Source organism: Cajanus cajan, chromosome 6 (genome assembly GCF_000230855.2).
Source record: "Cajanus cajan strain Asha chromosome 6, NIPB_CcT2T_4, whole genome shotgun sequence".
NCBI classification, from domain to species: domain Eukaryota; kingdom Viridiplantae; phylum Streptophyta; class Magnoliopsida; order Fabales; family Fabaceae; genus Cajanus; species Cajanus cajan.
In genome coordinates, this window is record NC_138522.1 from 4,145,447 (window position 1) to 4,162,721 (window position 17,275).

The 17,275-nt window shown below is 32.3% G+C and overlaps 3 protein-coding genes across 4 annotated transcripts; 1 reads left to right on the plus strand and 2 right to left on the minus strand.

Annotated features, from left to right (window-relative positions):
* Positions 1 to 410: 410 nt before the first annotated feature.
* Positions 411 to 4,149, plus strand: CRL (crumpled leaf). 2 transcript variants are annotated; one of them, XM_020369003.3, is made up of 9 exons: positions 411 to 822; positions 906 to 955; positions 1,049 to 1,109; positions 1,222 to 1,257; positions 1,666 to 1,716; positions 2,306 to 2,398; positions 3,494 to 3,598; positions 3,696 to 3,791; positions 3,937 to 4,149. In XM_020369003.3, exons 1-9 carry the CDS (start codon positions 556 to 558, stop codon positions 4,075 to 4,077), a joined length of 900 nt encoding a protein of 299 aa, XP_020224592.1. In that variant the 5' UTR covers positions 411 to 555; the 3' UTR covers positions 4,078 to 4,149. The 2 variants fall into 2 exon arrangements, with proteins under 2 accessions (XP_020224592.1, XP_020224593.1); XM_020369004.3 differs by having other exon boundaries at positions 413 to 822; positions 3,699 to 3,791.
* Positions 4,150 to 4,293: 144 nt separating this feature from the next.
* Positions 4,294 to 5,524, minus strand: LOC109806561 (uncharacterized). The gene is made up of 4 exons (XM_020369005.3): positions 5,139 to 5,524; positions 4,950 to 5,008; positions 4,632 to 4,749; positions 4,294 to 4,536 (listed from the first exon to the last, which is right to left on the minus strand). Exons 1-4 carry the CDS (start codon positions 5,372 to 5,374, stop codon positions 4,458 to 4,460), a joined length of 492 nt encoding a protein of 163 aa, XP_020224594.1. The 5' UTR covers positions 5,375 to 5,524; the 3' UTR covers positions 4,294 to 4,457.
* Positions 5,525 to 9,201: 3,677 nt separating this feature from the next.
* On the minus strand, positions 9,202 to 14,061 carry GUT1 (Exostosin family protein). The gene is made up of 5 exons (XM_020368301.3): positions 13,924 to 14,061; positions 13,295 to 13,467; positions 10,984 to 11,372; positions 10,592 to 10,833; positions 9,202 to 10,034 (listed from the first exon to the last, which is right to left on the minus strand). Exons 2-5 carry the CDS (start codon positions 13,398 to 13,400, stop codon positions 9,521 to 9,523), a joined length of 1,251 nt encoding a protein of 416 aa, XP_020223890.1. The 5' UTR covers positions 13,401 to 13,467; positions 13,924 to 14,061; the 3' UTR covers positions 9,202 to 9,520.
* Between the last annotated feature and the right edge of the window lie 3,214 nt (positions 14,062 to 17,275).

A 17,275-nucleotide genomic window follows, 5' to 3' on the forward strand; every position in this document is an offset into this window, starting at 1 on the left:
TTTAAGAAGAACGAATATACTTTATAGGCATTTTCATTTAAAAGAAATAGATTTTTTTTTTAATTTTTAATTTGTATTTACTATATATTTATAAATCAAATTTAATAATTTTAAATTAAATTATTAATGATTAAAAATAATCTTATGTCATAATATAAATTATCTTTTACAAATATAAAATATAATTTATATATTTAAAAAATCTTTATTCATAGAAATTTTAAATTAATCTAATATATATTTATAATTTATTATAAATTTGATTTATATATAGTAAATATTACTATTTAGCGAATAAAATACTAGTTAAAATTAAAAAAGTTGGAAGAAGAACCTAATTAGTAATTGTAGCATATAATAATAATAATAATAATAATAATAATAATGATTTAATTTTATATTTCCATCCTGCGAAGTGCGAAGCACAGCACACGCAGCATAGGAAGCAGGTCTGAATGATTTGGGATTTTGGGTATAGTGAGTGAGTGATGTTTGAACACAACACAACCAAAATGGCTGGAATCAAAATTGGAACCTCTCTTCCTCTGTGTCTCCATGACGAATACTAAGACAGAGACAGAGACAGAGGTATTTCTAATTCAACTCACTCCTTCTTCAATTTCTTCTACTTGCTCCTGCTGGCGCTTCCACACGCACAATATGGGTACGGATTCGGATTCCAACGCCTGGAACCGTGCTCGAGGCTTGGCGGTTAAGACTCTGTTACTCATCGGTGGCGCACTTCTCGTCAAGCGCCTCCGCAAGTCCACCACGCGCTGGGACCACGCGCATTTCGTCTCTAAGTCCCTCTCCGGCCAAAGGGTTACCTTCTCTTCACTTCAATTTCTCACCTTTTTTTTTTCTTCTCTTTTCTCAATTTCTTATTCTTGTTGCTGCTACTGCAGTATTCCAAGGACCAAGCTTCCAGAGACCCTGATAACTATTTCAACATTAGGTATGCCTTGTTTGGTTTCTGTATTTTGTTTATCCTCTTTTTATGGGCAAGAGGGGTTTGTGGAATCGCGACGCTGAGATTTGGTTTTTGCAGAATGCTTACATGCCCCGCAGCGGAGCTAGTCGATGGTTCCAAGGTCTTGTATTTTGAACAGGTCACTCAGCTTTGCTATCACTTTGAGACTCTCAAAGTTACATATTTGTCAGTTAATTTTTTTATATGTGTTTTAAATATTAGCTCAATTGTGATTTTCTTTCTGCTGCTAGGCTTTTTGGAGGAGTCCACAAAAGCCCTTTCGCCAGGTACACTTTTTGTTTATATTTTCTTTTTCCGTTTCTTCATACTTGAAATGAAATATTGACAGAAGCAAAATGCTTCCGTTAGGTATGTGTTCTGGTGAAAAATGTCTGCATGTTAAGGGTATATTTACTTCTGTTTTTACTTTTAATTGCATAATTACCACCTTGTTTTCAACATGTTTCCTGTTTTCAATGATTTGTACATGACCAGAGGAAACAGGAAACGTTGTTTTCACTAATTCCGGTACAAATCATTGAAAACAAGGTGCTAGTTTTGTTATTAAACGAGAAAATGCTTTCTCAAAGTAAATGCCCCCTAACTTTTATGTTATTGTTTTTAGTTTTACCTGTTGATTTTTTTTCTTTTTTATATAAATCTAATCCTCATTTTCATCATCCAATTTTTTGCAGAGGTTTTTTATGGTGAAACCTTGTCCTAAAGAGTTGAAATGTGATGTTGAGGTATGCATTTATCCACTTTAATGATGCCAATGCCCTTTCCATTCTGCTAGTACTTTGTTGTATGAAACATGTTCTAATGCTTGTGATAAGTTTTCTCTTTGAAGAGTGGGTAAGTTAGCCGCACCACACTTGCCTAGAGTGCTATGATTTGCATGTATTTACTATGCTGATGCCTCGTCTTTCTGACACCTCCAACTTCGTAAAACAATATTGATGTCTTCTTTAAAAGGAATGTACCATAACTTCTTTAGAATGACATTGAAAAGAATTATGCAAAGCCTTACGAAATGTGGAAAAAAATTCTGAACTGTTTAAAACATACAAGGTTTTTCTGGTTTTACATGCTGGTTTTCTATTTTGGCTATTGTAGATGATTACTCACTTTGGCGTGTATAATTGATCAAACCATTGTCCCACATTACATAGAGACTTGCTCTTGTGCTTTTGCTCTGATTTCTTAAAGTATGATTCCACTTTTGTTTATTTCTTTTTTAGAGGAATAGCATTTTTTTTTCTTGTTACAACTTGCAATTAACTGCTATATTTTGTTTAAATCAGAGAATGGATTCTAATTTCTGTTCAATGGCAGTTAAGTACATATGCCATTAGAGACATGGAGGAGTACAAAAATTTCTGCGATAGACCAAGGGATCAGCGTCCACAGCCAGAAGAAGTCATTGGGGTAAGCATTTAGTCATGTTCATAGTTCATATTCTTAGCTTAGAAGCATCTTCTTTTAGACATTTGTTTTTTTTTTTTTGGTTAGAGAGAGAGGAGTGGAACAGAAAAGAGAATGATATTGAAAATATAAAGGAGAAAAATCTTAGGATGTTAAAAAGAAATTCTGTGGAAGTAGAACAGAGAAAATAAAGAAAATGAAAAGAACAGATTGGTGAAAATTGAAGATATTTTCAGGATGAAAAAGTGGGGGTGGGGGAAGAGGATGAAAAAAAGGTAAAGATTTTTGAAAACTAATAGATATAGATAGATTGGTGGATATCCTGATACCCGTAGACATCACATCTGGCAAACAATTATAAAACCACAGCTGAAATCATGTGTTGGGTATTAACATGTCTCAAATTGAATACTACATAATATATTAATGATTAAGGACTGTTTTCACAAAATGCCATAGATGCTGAGAACCTAATTGGCCATCTTTTGAGGTTTATAAAGGCAGTATGGTGAGTTAAATGCATCTTAGTATCAGCTGGCTGCCATTCTTAAATTACGATTGACCAAATGAGCAAAAACATGTTTGTTTGACTGAGGAAATGCAGCTGTCATTTTCGTTCCCCCAATATTTTTTAATCAGGTGATGCTATGATAATTCTGACTTAGGAAAGTAGAATATAGAAGTTTGACTGGCTTCTTGAATCGATTACCCGGTCAGAATTGGGTGTTAAGGAGTTTTCTTTCATGAAATGCAACTAATTAATTACAGAATGAAATATATCCGTGGATTGATTTGTCACTTACACATTTCTGATTATTATTTTATCCCACATTTCTTTTGTTGCTCTGCTGTGTAGGTGTGTGTTGTTGTAGCTTTTCTTAGATTATTTCTGTTGACATTTAGATTTTTGGAAGACTTAATTACATCAATGAGTTATCTTTTTGGAAATCCTGGAAAAAATTCTATTTTGATCAACAGTTTTTTAGATAATTGCTTTAACATGTTCTAAATGGGGATTCATGACAAGTTTGACTATTTGAATATCTTAATACCATGTATGATTGAACAATTGTAATACCCTTGTACCGTGGCTTGCAGGATATTGCAGAACATTTGACAACAGTACATCTTAAGCGTTGTCCTCGTGGAAAGCGTTGCTTATATGAAGGTTCAACCCCACCTGGTGGATTTCCTAATTCATGGGTAATTTTCCGTACACTCTATTGTCTTGACATCCCCATCCCTGACCTTTTTCTAGCATGTATGAGTTGGGTTGAAACATCTGCACTCTTTTTTGTAGCAGAATGGGGCAACCTACTGTACTTCAGAACTTGCAATTATGAAGAACAACGAGATACATACCTGGGATAGGGGTTATGATGACAATGGAAATCAAGTTAGTTTTCTTCATCTCGTTTTATCTATATTCACTAGTTTGATAGATTGCTTTACATTTATAGTTGCAAATATAAATATGAAGTATGTGATAACAACAAAGGAAAACAGAAGCATTAATTAGTAAATTTCCAATTTGATTGCAGGTTTGGGGACAAAGAGAAGGCCCTTATGAGTTCAAGCCTGCACCAACATCCAGTTTTAATGATATGTTTTCTCCCTTGAATTTCCCCCCTCCACCATCCATGGAGAGAAGAATAGAGGGTTCATTTATTTTGCAAGAATAAAAGCGTTTCATATAACCACAATGTGTAATTGTGCTATTGTAGCTGTCTGTCAATATAATGTCTTCCTCGTTAGTTAGTACTATTTTTGTCAATATTTTGATTTCGGTTATATTTTGATTTCAGTCCATGTTTTAAAAGCAATAGTCAAATAAAGAGCTGATTTCTTAGAGCATGTTTGAATTAGATTTTGTTTAGAGATTATAATAACATGATTCATAGAAGAAGAAAAAATGATGATACTATTGATGTTGGTAATTTAACAGAAAGGAATAAGATACAAGTATAACCATGGGAAAATTGAACTAAATAAGCAAATGACTAGGAATAATATAGAGATCCATTTTTTCTGACATGAAGGGTAATTGAGCCAAACATCGAGCCTAAAATTTGTTGTTCAGATATAAGTATAATCCCGCGAGCACTACAATTCCCACGGCAGCTGCAATTGGAAGTGCTTCCCTGTTTAAATTATATCACACAATGTCAAGACATATTATGTGAGGAAGTTAACATATTTCAGTAGACAAGACAAGAAGTCAAGAACTATGGCTCACCCAATTGCTTCTTCTCTTTTGATTCCGGCTTTTCGCGCCTTTCTAACATCTGTATCATTTGCGTTTCTTGAAACATCTGTAGCGTAGGGCCTAAACCTTCGTTTTGGAGCTCCACAAACTGCAAAACACCATTTTATGGCAATGGTAATGCAATGTACTAGCTTAGTTCAGGTGACCCTTATTTCTTTTTTTAGACTAGTAACAGTAATTTGATAGTTTAGTATTTTATATCACATGGAAAGCATAAATTCTGAAGTTCCTGTAGTTTCTCTTATAGTAACATAGGAGTAGGAGGTGAAGTAAAAAGTAATCAGTTACCAGGACAGAAGAACTTATCAGGCAATTTCTCAAAGGGTGTCCTCTCATTATAAATATACCTGCATCATTTTGAACAGAAGCATAAGATTGTTGTATATAATGAACAAGTCATAGACTTCATACATGAATCATCCATCACTGAGAGAAATGTAAATGATAAAGGGTGTGAGGGAAAAGATGAAAGGAAACCCGCAATCACGACAGATATAGGCTTGCTTGGAAGCCACACGCATGGAAATCCTGGGAGCTCCAGAAGTAAGAAGGCGCTGTTTTGGATGAAGTAAGAGATTAAAGGAACCAGAGAAGAAAGATGACTTTAAAGCATAAGGGTTGAACTGTGGTCGCAAGCCAGCATTGTTGGCAATTGAGGCTAATGAAGGTGGGGACCTTGCAGTGCTAAGGGTGATTGTGGGTGGCATGGCCATTTCCCTTTGCTCTTCTTTCCTATGTATCTCAGTTGACAGATACTGAGTTAAGTAGTGAGAATAAAAAGAAAGAGAGAGAGAGAGAGAGAGAGAGAGAAGATGATAAGAAAAAGGTTGTGAAACGACCGGTGATTCTGTGAATGTGGAATCGGCTTGTGGCTGAAGCCTACGTGGAAAGCGTGGCATTCATACTCCCCACACAAGTTCTCTCCCACTTTTCATTTTTATCTTATTAGGACAAGGAAATATCCATGTATCAGGCACCAAGTATTAATGCATTTCTGCCATGACCCCACACTTTCCAAACAGAACTTAAAAGGATAGCAAATTAAGGAGTTATACCTTCTTTGTTTTTTTTTTTTTTTCATGTCACAACAATTCTTACATGTTAAATGAGAGATTAATCACACTCGTAATACTGAAAAGTATTACTGGCTGAAAAGTATTTATATACAATAATTGAATATGTAATTATCATAGTACTACTATAGGAATCCTAAACTATTAAATTAGAGACTAATTTTGCTCGCAGTATTATGACTATTACTAATTAAAGAGTCATCACATACAACAATCAAATGAGATTTTTCATTAAATATTTCCTCCTCGAATACATGTTGGAGAGTTATAATTTATAACAAACAATAAAGATCAACATTAAATATTAATATTGATTTCTAAAATAAAACCTTAATTTTAATTGAAAAATAGTATAAAAATACCTAAATTATTGTACTAAGTTTTATCCCATCATACATTCCAATGTTCTTGAAATAATAACATGGTCCATGAAAGCTCGAAGGGCTTGGTCTTGTATGTATGGTTGAAACCTGTGCAGGCTCTAGGCAGTAAAGAATGTCAGATCATTTCAAATACCTAGTTTATGAATGAACAAATTTTATTTGCAATCAAGCGTCAATTTTTCATTAATTTCCTTCGCAGATTTTTTTTTTTTTATCTATCATAGTTGAACTTGTTACTAAAAGAGTTTATATTAACTCACATCATGCTAAACCTCTTATTCCTTAGCAGATGTGACCCTTAATCTGGAATGCTCACACATACACATACCTCCAAATAAAGGTAATTGAAATGCTTGTATTATTGTTTTTTAAGTAATTGAAAGGCAACAAAGGTGGTTCATTGTATCTGGTCCAATAAGAGAATCAGCACACAAGGTTAAACTGAATTTGTCACATTTGTTAAGCCCACGTCGACCTCTGGCTTTCGGGACCTCTATTATTCAGTCCTCCAACCATTGACCTAAAAAGTTATAGTAAGGTAGGTAGGCTAAAAACCCGTTTTTCTTTTAAATTTTGTTAGGATTAATTTTGAAAGAATTGATTTTAACACACATTTAGTGCGTGTTTGCTTCGGCTTTTGGACGTGAAAATTCACGTTCATGAGAAGCAAAAAAATTATAGCTTCCACTTAAATTTGTTTCAAAACGTGAAAAGAGAGTGAAAAATTACGTTTATAAATTCAAACCAAACACACACTTAAACTCAAACTTGTGTTACGGTGAATGAAATTTGACTAGGAGATGTAACCAAATGTAAAGATTTGTTTAAAATTTTCAATAAAGAAAGAAAAATGAATGAGTTGATTATTTTGAGAATTTTTATTTTTAATTTTACTTTTAATTACAATAATACTGTATTATTTTTCATTTGTTTAACTTTCATTGTTTTTACTTGTGAAAATCTTTAAAAATAGAATCATTTTTTTAAAACAAAGTACCATTTTTATAATTAAAAATAAAAATAGAAAATAAATATAAACACCTTTTTTTTTTATCTAAACTATCCTTAAAGAGACATTGCTTTTTGACTTGGTCTTTTTTTTAGCTTACCAATATTGGTTGACACAAGTAGTAACAATTAGTATATTTTAACCAAATTATCCAAGATTTGAATCATAACCATAAGTTTGAAAGAGATTGTGTTAAGAGTGAAATACCCACTTTATGCACACAAATAGTCTGTGTTAAAAATTAGTCACTTCGTTTACTATTTTCGACGGTGGACACTTTCTACTATCATATTTAAAAATAATAATAAAATCTCTTTATAGCTTAAAAAATAAAATATTTAAAAAACTGGCACGAACAAGTTAAAAACAAAATGTACATTGTAAATGTAGTAATACGAAAGTAATGTCCTATTCATTTTTATTTAATTGAGACTTCACCTTTCCTTTTTCTTAACGCGTGTTATAAAAAAAATTATTACTTAAAAGTTGAAATTTTAAACATTTTCTGTGTTATATAACTGAGGAACAATCTCAACTAAATAGAGCAAAATAGAGTAAGTCAATTAAAGAGAATGGAGAGAAAAATATAACAAATAAATGACACTATCATTTACGTATAGAAAGTTAGGGGATAAAGGGGAATGGAATGGGAATAGTAATATAGTATTATATATGAGCAGTAGTGCAATATTATTAACAAGAGAAAAAAATGGAGAAGACATGAGTATAGAAAGAAAAAAAAGATGAAAAACTCATTTGAAAATTCTTGAAGCACTTGAAAAGTCACTTCAAACAATCCTCTAAAATATGATGAATTTGGATGAGATTATTTTATAAATTTAGTATTTATAGATACCACTAAATAATCCTTCAAAATTCCTCTAATACAACAATCCTTTAAAATTTCTATTTTTTAATATCAATGAATTGTTTTTAAGTTGTAAAAAGTCGCAAATGAATAACAATGAATTTTAATGGACTCTTTAAAAAAAATCTTGAAAATCCAGATTGAATACCACTAAATTATTTTTAAGTGACATAAAATTCTAATCGAATACCAACGGACTTTTTTACTCAAAAAAAAATCTTTTAAAATCCCATGAAATCCTAAATCAATACACTCCTCTTAATGTGGGTTTCCAATTTTTCTTATTAAATATACTAGTTATTTTTATTTAGATTTTAATTATTTTCAATAAAAAAATCTCAAAAAAATGAGATTTTAACAAGTATTTTTTTTTCCTTTTTTATATACATAAGAAATATGGTAAATAGATTATGATACTCCATGACTATCGGATAGGAAGTTAATAATAAATTAGAGATTCTTAGATCCAACACTACTATCTTCTTTTTTCTGGATAGTCGAAGTACAATAATTATCCAATTTGGGCTAAGAGACTCATTAGAGAACTTAATTTCTAATTATAATGTTAATAAATTTTTCTGAAAAATTATATTTACCAAAGAAGATTTTAATAATTTCGAAAGGAATCAAACCCATGTCATAAATAACGCAAGCTCTGACTATTTGTGTCACCCATAGGTAATTAATCTTAATAGTAAAATAAATTGTTTTATATAATACATTCTTACTCTATCAAATCCGGCACAAATAAATAAACTTTGGCCTTAACTTGTGCCGTGCATTTGGTAGACGGGTAAGACGGTAGATCATAAACGGGTCACATCACAGGACACATGATTAAATTTAAAATCAACCAAATATAAAATTCGAAATTTTACATCAAAGAAAAGCAAGACAAAACGCCAAAATCAATCAACCGTGTTGAAAGTTAAAACCCGTTGCCAGCCATATATCAATGGGACCACCCCACCCTAATCAACCACCAACTAAGCAACAACATATCATCATGCAAACAGTAACATTCCTTTCAAAAGAATCAATATCTTTATAAAGAAATGAAGATTAATTAGGAGGGGAAAAGCATATCAAAGTTTACCAAAATATTAAACCTTATTACTATTATAATCACACGATAGGTACAATCAAATTATTAATCCAATAAGAATAACTACTTATTTTAAAGTTTTAACTACTATCAACAGGAAGATTTAAACAAGAAACCTATAATGTATTGATACCATCATGATTCATGATCTTGATTTTCATTGTTTGCTAGGTCACCAACTCTAGAATGAAGACAAGGACTCCTATAGCAGAGGGAAAAAGCGTATACCATAAGAGCAGTATAGCTGCAAAATGGATATTGAATGATCTAAAGAATGGTCTGAACAAAAAACAATCAAAATTTACAATGTCAACAAAAACTAGCATCTTATATCTCATTTCCAACCCCACTTATGAACACTTGGAAGTATAGACCAAGATATGTAAAGAATCCTAATTGCCTCAGAGAACTGCTATAACTGCTACCATGGTTTAAGGTCCCCCACAGGGCCAGCAGTCCAATTCAAAACCTTCTCCCCTGCTTTCAAGAATACGCTCTTTTCATGCGGCAATTTACGCGCGAGGCCATTTAGAACTTGATGGAAAGCATCTCCCGGCTGTGCCGGTTGCGGGAACAGCATGGCTTGCTTCATGGAAGGGTTAGCAAGCAATCTCTGCTTCCTTAAGATGACTTCTGGTGGAATAGATGTGAGTATTGTATCTAACTGAGGGACATCTTTCTCATCAACAAATACACCTATCTCTTCCCATGGGATTGCATCAGCAAATGGCAGAACAATATCATCTGCAATGATAACTGGGATGCAGCCAAATATCACAGCCTCAACCAGTCTCGGGCTCCAAGGAGCCCACCCAAGTGGACACAAGCAGAACACAGCTCGTTGCATGTCCTCGTAATATGTCGTTGGATGCTCAGTGGAAATGTCAAACAGTGGATTGTTCTTGAAGTTCTCCCACACTGCTGCTCTTGCACCTCTATAAGATACCAAAGTGCAGTCAGTTTGAGCTTTCATTTCAGGATCATTTATTGTTATTTGCTTTGTTATGAAAGCAGCAAGACTTTGAACAAAACTTCATGCATGCTTATACTGCTTGGTTTTTGGTCAGAATATTAGAAAGAATCAATTAGGTCTTGAATGTAGTTAATCTAGTAATGTTTGACTAGTTTCAATAACTAAATACCATAGTTATATAAATTTTAAGACAAAACTTGGGTACAGTACCATATGTATTGTTGGTGTTATTTTTCGATCAGAATTAGAGATTCACTAAATATGCATAATTATATATTAGAGTTTTGCATTAAATATAAATGCATATTATCGAAGTAAAACTATAATTCTGATTAAAGAACAACACCAATAATATCTATGGTACTGTACTTAAGTTTTGTCTTAAATTTTAATGCATAGGATTAAGTTAGTGGTTTTATACAGACATGCTACAAAAGTAAATGAAAATTGAAAACCCTCACATGTTACATGTCCAAATCCCCTCCTTTAAATTTGTGACGTGTAATAAATAAGACCTACCTTGCATAGTAACCACCTTCAGGGTCATTTCCAACATCATAAAACAGTCCTCGGAAGTAAACAAAAATGGATCTGGGAGTCTTATCAGGGATTAGGTGTGCATGCATTTTCTGTGGTGGAGCATACGGAGGAATGGTGATTGAGCCTTCTTTCAAGCACACATGATTCCTCTGTCCAAATGTTTGAACCAAGGTAGCACGCTGTAGCAATGGAAGAATTCCTCTTTCAATCGCTTTCTCTTCCTGTTACAAAATAACATGATAAATATGCATGTTACAATAGTGGAATCCAAGGTGCTTCTCACCAAACACCACACATATTTTGTTCAAGTGCTCAATATAACTAATAGTGATATAAATAACAAAATTAAAATGGTATATTAAATTTCTTACTTGATAATGGAAACATGCCCCAAAGTCATGAGGGGTCACAAAGAAATGATCTGCCCCTTCAGTTCTGTTCCAATAAGGCCAGTTTGAAGAAATTAGCTGTATGGCACTTCTCATCATTCGCGGTGACTTGAAAGGTAAAGGAAGGCCATTCGGTGTCAAGTCACAGGTGGTGTATACAGGGGTATAAAACCAATCAGCTTCTTCAGGATTAAGGGTTCGGACAGGGCTAGATAAGAGAAACCGGTGCATAAAGATCTCAGCAGCAAACATATGAGTTAGGCATCTAGGATCCTTTTGCAGAATTTTCTTATTATATTTGCTTGGAAGTTCATAAACAAAAACCTTCAACCTTCCCACTGGATCATCTTCTAACACATCACCAGCACTACCTACAATTGGTTCAACCACAACATAGTTAGTAGTCTCATTCTTTATCTAACTATAATGTAGTGATTTTGAAAGAAATATAATCACACAGAATTCAGAGACTTGTATTTGACTTTAATTTATCTCCTGAGTTTAATGCAAGTCATTGAGAAATAATAGAGAAGGCCACTTATTAACCGCTTAAATTCCAAGAAATCAGATATGGAGTATATGATTTTGTTTCTGTGTACGTATTATCAGAGTTTTATATAAAAACTCCTCTATAACCATACTCCCACTCCAACTGCTTCCTCGGTGAATTTTAATCCAACAGATGCTACTTTCTCACTCTGTAAACCATTACGGTGAATTGATTTTAACTTTTAATGCCATCATAGCATTTAAGGATTTACAGAGTTAGGGAGAAACATCTATATTTAGTGATAGAAAAATGCATATAGAGTACTAGACTTTCTCATAGCGAGCTGCAAGAAAAGGAGTAAGGTATTATACAGTTTGAAGTAATGATTTGTCATTCAGATCTTATTAACCTTGATAAGAATAAGGTACTCTGCAGTTTCAAATTTTAATTTAATCTACATTAAATTATTTTAAACACAAGATTTTCATTTATTTTTTTTGTAATTCTAGCAAAAAAGAGAGGGGAACAGTGGACATGCTTATGTAAACTCAAAAGTCTAGGATAAAACCTCTTACATGATTCAGGAAGTCCCAAAAATTCAAAATGTCAATAACCTTTTGATATATCTGATTAATCAATACCATTTAATTTTTACTTCATTCACCTTTACATTTAAGGATACAGAATGCTCGAAAAATGGCATCACTTCAATGATAATTTAAAATGACAATGGCTCACTCCTCTCTTTTCCGCATCAAGTAACAGAAAACACACCGAAGGCTATAGGCATAACAACCTATTTATCTTCTTGAGTGAGTTTGTGTACCTGAGGAGCAGGAACCTACCTATATGTTTCTAAAATACTCTATACATTCGTTGGAAATCAATCTATTGCAAGCAATATCTTTAATGTTTAATGTGTCCACATCTATGCTTCTTCCAACATCTTAAGCTAGTACTGAACCATAGGAAGTTTGTTACAAATGAAGAGGACCGTGACAGAAACCTCAATATCAAAGTAACGGGTAATTCCTTCTCCTCATACTAGCTAACAAAGTACTGCATTACTAATAAAGGTCAAATTCAGAATCAGGCCAGGGCATGACTTAAATTGAATATAACACAACCCTAAATTGATAAATAGCCTCTTCCAATGTGTTCTTCAAATCCTTGGACCAATTTCAATACACAACTTAATGAACCTGGCCCTAGACCCTCATACAGCACACAAGCAACTGTTCTAGCATTTCTACACAACATAAACAGCTATACATCAGTCCCTGAAATGGATTATGCTACAAAGCACTGGGGTCGTGTGCACCCCCAGAATATCAAACCAGAAAAACTTTAGGACAACAATAAATATAATAGCATCTAAATAGCAGGTTTGGTACCTCTGAATTTCGAAATGGTCACCATAAGAATCTAAGTCACTACAAGCAATGCCCAAGAACCAACATTATGTGATTCAAATACTGAACGGAAAAATAACATCTCCAATAAAAACAAGTCAACAACTTATTAACAATTTTTTTCCAAAAATAAGCCTCTAACCAAAGTAGATCTTAGCTAAATCCACAATCACAACCCCACAAAAGCACACCACTGAAATTCAAAACCATAACACAAAATGGTCAAACCAACATGACAACATCACAATTGAAATCTAAGACCCAAAACTCAACAGAAGAAAACCAAAGCAATCCAATCAAATCAATAGAACTTCGGATACATCGAACTCAGAAGAATCCAATGAAACAAGCTGTGAAAAAAAAAAAAAAATCAAACTTTGAAGAATCCCACCTGAAATTCTCTCAGTAGGTTGATGCCGACCCAACTCCACAGCCCCAGTTGCAAAAACAGAAGCAGCACAAAGAAGGCCAAGGAAACCCACCTTCCAAAAATCCATATTTTTTTTTTCTTTTCCGCGGACCCCAGAAACTCTTTGATCCGAGGAACCTCAACGATGGCTTTAACTGCAAACAAAAAGAGCCGAGATTATAAGGCAAAAGAAGTCAATTGTGGTCAGCAGAAGAAGGTGATGGTTAAAACGTCACAAGGCAAAGTGGTTGTGAGAGATTTCTTAGCAGTGGGGCTTCAATTTTCCCATCATCTGGAAGAAAGGGAAATGGGTTCTTCCAGCAACAATGAGAGAGACAGGTGGGAAAATTATTTGAAAGAGAGTGGATTTGCTTTGAAGAAATAGGGTTTTCCCAAGTGAAAGAAACAATGGAAGATGGATTATTTATTGTTGAATATTGAAGAGGAGACTGCTTTTGACAAAATTTTCTGGTTAAGTCTGGTTTTCTTTATGTGTGGTTTGATGAGAGGTCCATCTCAGAATACCATATGGGCACCAGAAAAATCCAACTACGTCACGTTGCTAAGTTCTTCATTGGTTAAACATTGTTGCTTTTTCTCTGCGTTTTTACCTCTGTCACTGTGTGTTTTGAACCCGTGCCATCGTCTAAGCAGCACCACGTTCTTACCACTTGCTCTGAAATTTTCTACCTCAACCAAATTACATGCTTGAATTCAACCTTCGACTCGATAAGAAGTTTGAGTAAAGCTGAAACTTAAAAAAATAATAACATTATGAGCCGACCGAGAAAAAAAAAAAACAAATTTTGAAATTCAGACAGAAGAAAAGTAGTTCATGCATTTCCCAGACTACAACCACAATTTCATTTTAATATAAAAAGAAAAGAACAACAATTTTTTTTCCTTTTAAAAACGTGCCTAAATACATTAAGGTAAAATTTACACTAAATTATTTTTTTATTTTTTTTATCTTATTTTAATATTTATTTTATTTTTTATTAATTAAAATATTTTTTAATATTTATCTTTTATATTTAAATCAATTTGTCCTTTTTAAAATAATAATAACTTTTAATTTTGTGATATAATTTTATATTAATTTTTGATTAATCGAAGACGTGAAGCTTGTGGTATTAAGTTCAATTATATAAAAAATTATAAAATTTAATTGACGGTCCAAATCCTAACAATTCTAAAGATAATGAAAACTGTGCTAAAAATATGTCTCCCTAGAAAATAATAAAATTATATTTTTAAAATTTTCAAATATCTTTTAAGTTTATTTTTATACAATATTCATCATGTTTGTAGTATTTGTTTATTTGAACTTTAGTTGTATTTAATAATTTTTATATAAATAAGTTTAATAAGACAAATCTCAAATCATGAATTAATTAAAAAAATATTTAAAATTGTTTGAAAATTGAAAATAATCATTATTTTAAAGTGATCAAATTAATTTAAATTTAAGAAATAGATAATCAAAATGATCATTTTAAAAGATAAAAAATAAAATAAATTTAATAAATTAAAAATATAATTTAACCTAAAATTTATCATGTGATTGATTGTTGAATAGGTGTGTGAATATTTTTTAAAATTTTCTTGTACAATATTACTTTTTTATAAATAAAAAAGTAAAATAAAATAAATTTAATAAATTTAAAATATAATTTAACCTAAAAATTATCATGTGGTTGATTGTTGAATAGGTGTGTGAATGTTTTTAAAATTTTCTTGTACAATATAAATAATTTATAAATAAAAAAAGTAAGATAACATTTGGTATGTTTTGAATTAGATGATTGTTTTTCATAATTAGATGATTTATAGAAAGAATTCAATTATAATGTATTCACAGGAAATATATTTTAATATTGTCATTTATAAATGGAATATAAGTTATTCCAAGAGTAAAAATTTTTAAAAGTAAGATTACTTTTTTTTAATATTTTTGTATACCCATCCGTTATATTTTATAATTTAAATATATTTTTAGTTTTTACAAATATTGTTTAGTCTCATTTTAGTGAATGTAAAAAAATGTCAATTTTAAATTTTTGCCATCTTTTTAAGTCCTAACTCTATGTTGGTTTAGTTCTGACGTAGTTATCAAAATGAAAATTATCAAGATAACAAAATATTTTAAATTAAGATAAGATGTGAAATTTAACTAAGTATTTTGTGACACCCTCTATCCCAATATTAATACACAATAAATGTAAACAATAATTTTTTTTTTCTTTTTGAGTAAATAAAATATTTCATAGTTAATAATATCTTTCATGAATAAAACAAATGTCTCAAATATCATAAGATAGAAAGTTCACATTTGTAACTCATAAACCATAAAAAGTCAACATGTAAGTATCAAAACTCAAGAAATCATAAAAAAAATAATAAAGGAAATATAGATTAATTCCAGTAAAGGTGGTAGTATCTCTTAGTTAGGAATTAATTTATAACTTCCAAATCATGTAATAAAAATATAACAAAGATACACGCTTTGGCCTTTCATCAAGAACATTCAAAATTAAAATTCTCAACATACACTTTTCTGGATTCAATCGCTGCAACTATAGACTTCATCTACGTTATATCTTCGCTAGAAATTACAAAAGAAAAGAAACTAAGGTTTTCAAAACAATAATATTCTAAACTAAGCCTAATTATGCCCCGATGTCACATATCCTATCAGACCATGTCCAACTGAAACCTTAAGTCTCATCACCAATATCCTCATGAAGATGATCACTTGCAACATAATTTAAATATGTACAAGAATAACAAGGGAGTGATAAACATCTCACTCTAATTCAGATGTAGAAATAAAGGTTAGATAGCACACACACAACAAATATAAGTCACATGTAAACAATACACGTACACAATCAATATCACATGCACACTCATTTATCATGCAATGATGTTATGGACTCGACTCATAAATACATGCATGTGGCGCCATACAGAAGTTTCACATTTCTCATCATTTCATCACATAGCTTGTTACATCACTGGTATGCAGCCTAAGCGGCACATCTAGAATAAGTCATTTCATCACATAGCTTGTTACATCACTGGTGACCCTAAGGTACACCTTGTTAGCTTGTTACATCACTGGTGATCCTAAGGTACACCTTGTTAGCTGGTTATATCACTGGTGACCCTAAGGTACACCTAAAGTGTCTTAGTACATCTGGTATGCGGCCTAAGCGGCACACCTGGAATAAGTTATTTCATCATATAGCTTGTTACATCACTGGTATGCAGCCTAAGCGGCACACCTGGAGTTATATATGTATATGATGCATGTCATACATTCACTATTTCATTAACTCAACATTTCACTTATCATGGAATTTCATTTATTACCTCATAAGGTTCGCACAGGAATTCACAGAGCACTTTAGTTCATATTAAAATTTATCTATTTTCAAAATTAATCACATATTCATTCATCATCTCCAACAAGGAACACAACAGAGTAATCAGAAAGTAAAACATAACACATTCATACTTTTCATGTTCCTAGAAACATGCATCAAGCAAGGGATTGGGGGTCAATCCGACTACCCAACAATTATTCCCACATCCCCAAGCGAGGTTTCTCACTCCCCCCTTACCTCGATAAGTAGGAGCCAAAACTATAGCAGAACCTTGCTAATCTCCTCCTCTGAATTCCCCTTGGTCTTTAGAAGGTTTAGAAGAAGAAGAAGTCAGAAGTGAATAGTATGATTTGAAATCAAGCCTGAGCCTCCTATTTATAGGCATCAGGGGTAGTCGGAACGGCCCATTCTCAAAACCATAACGGCTCATTCTGGGGTTGATTTTAACACACATTGACCATAATTGGAACGACCCGTTTCTAACTTAGGATTTTAGGCCATTTTATTATTCTAGAACGGCCCGTTCCACTTTTTGCAACGCTCGTTCTGCTTATGGGAACGACCCGTTATAGGC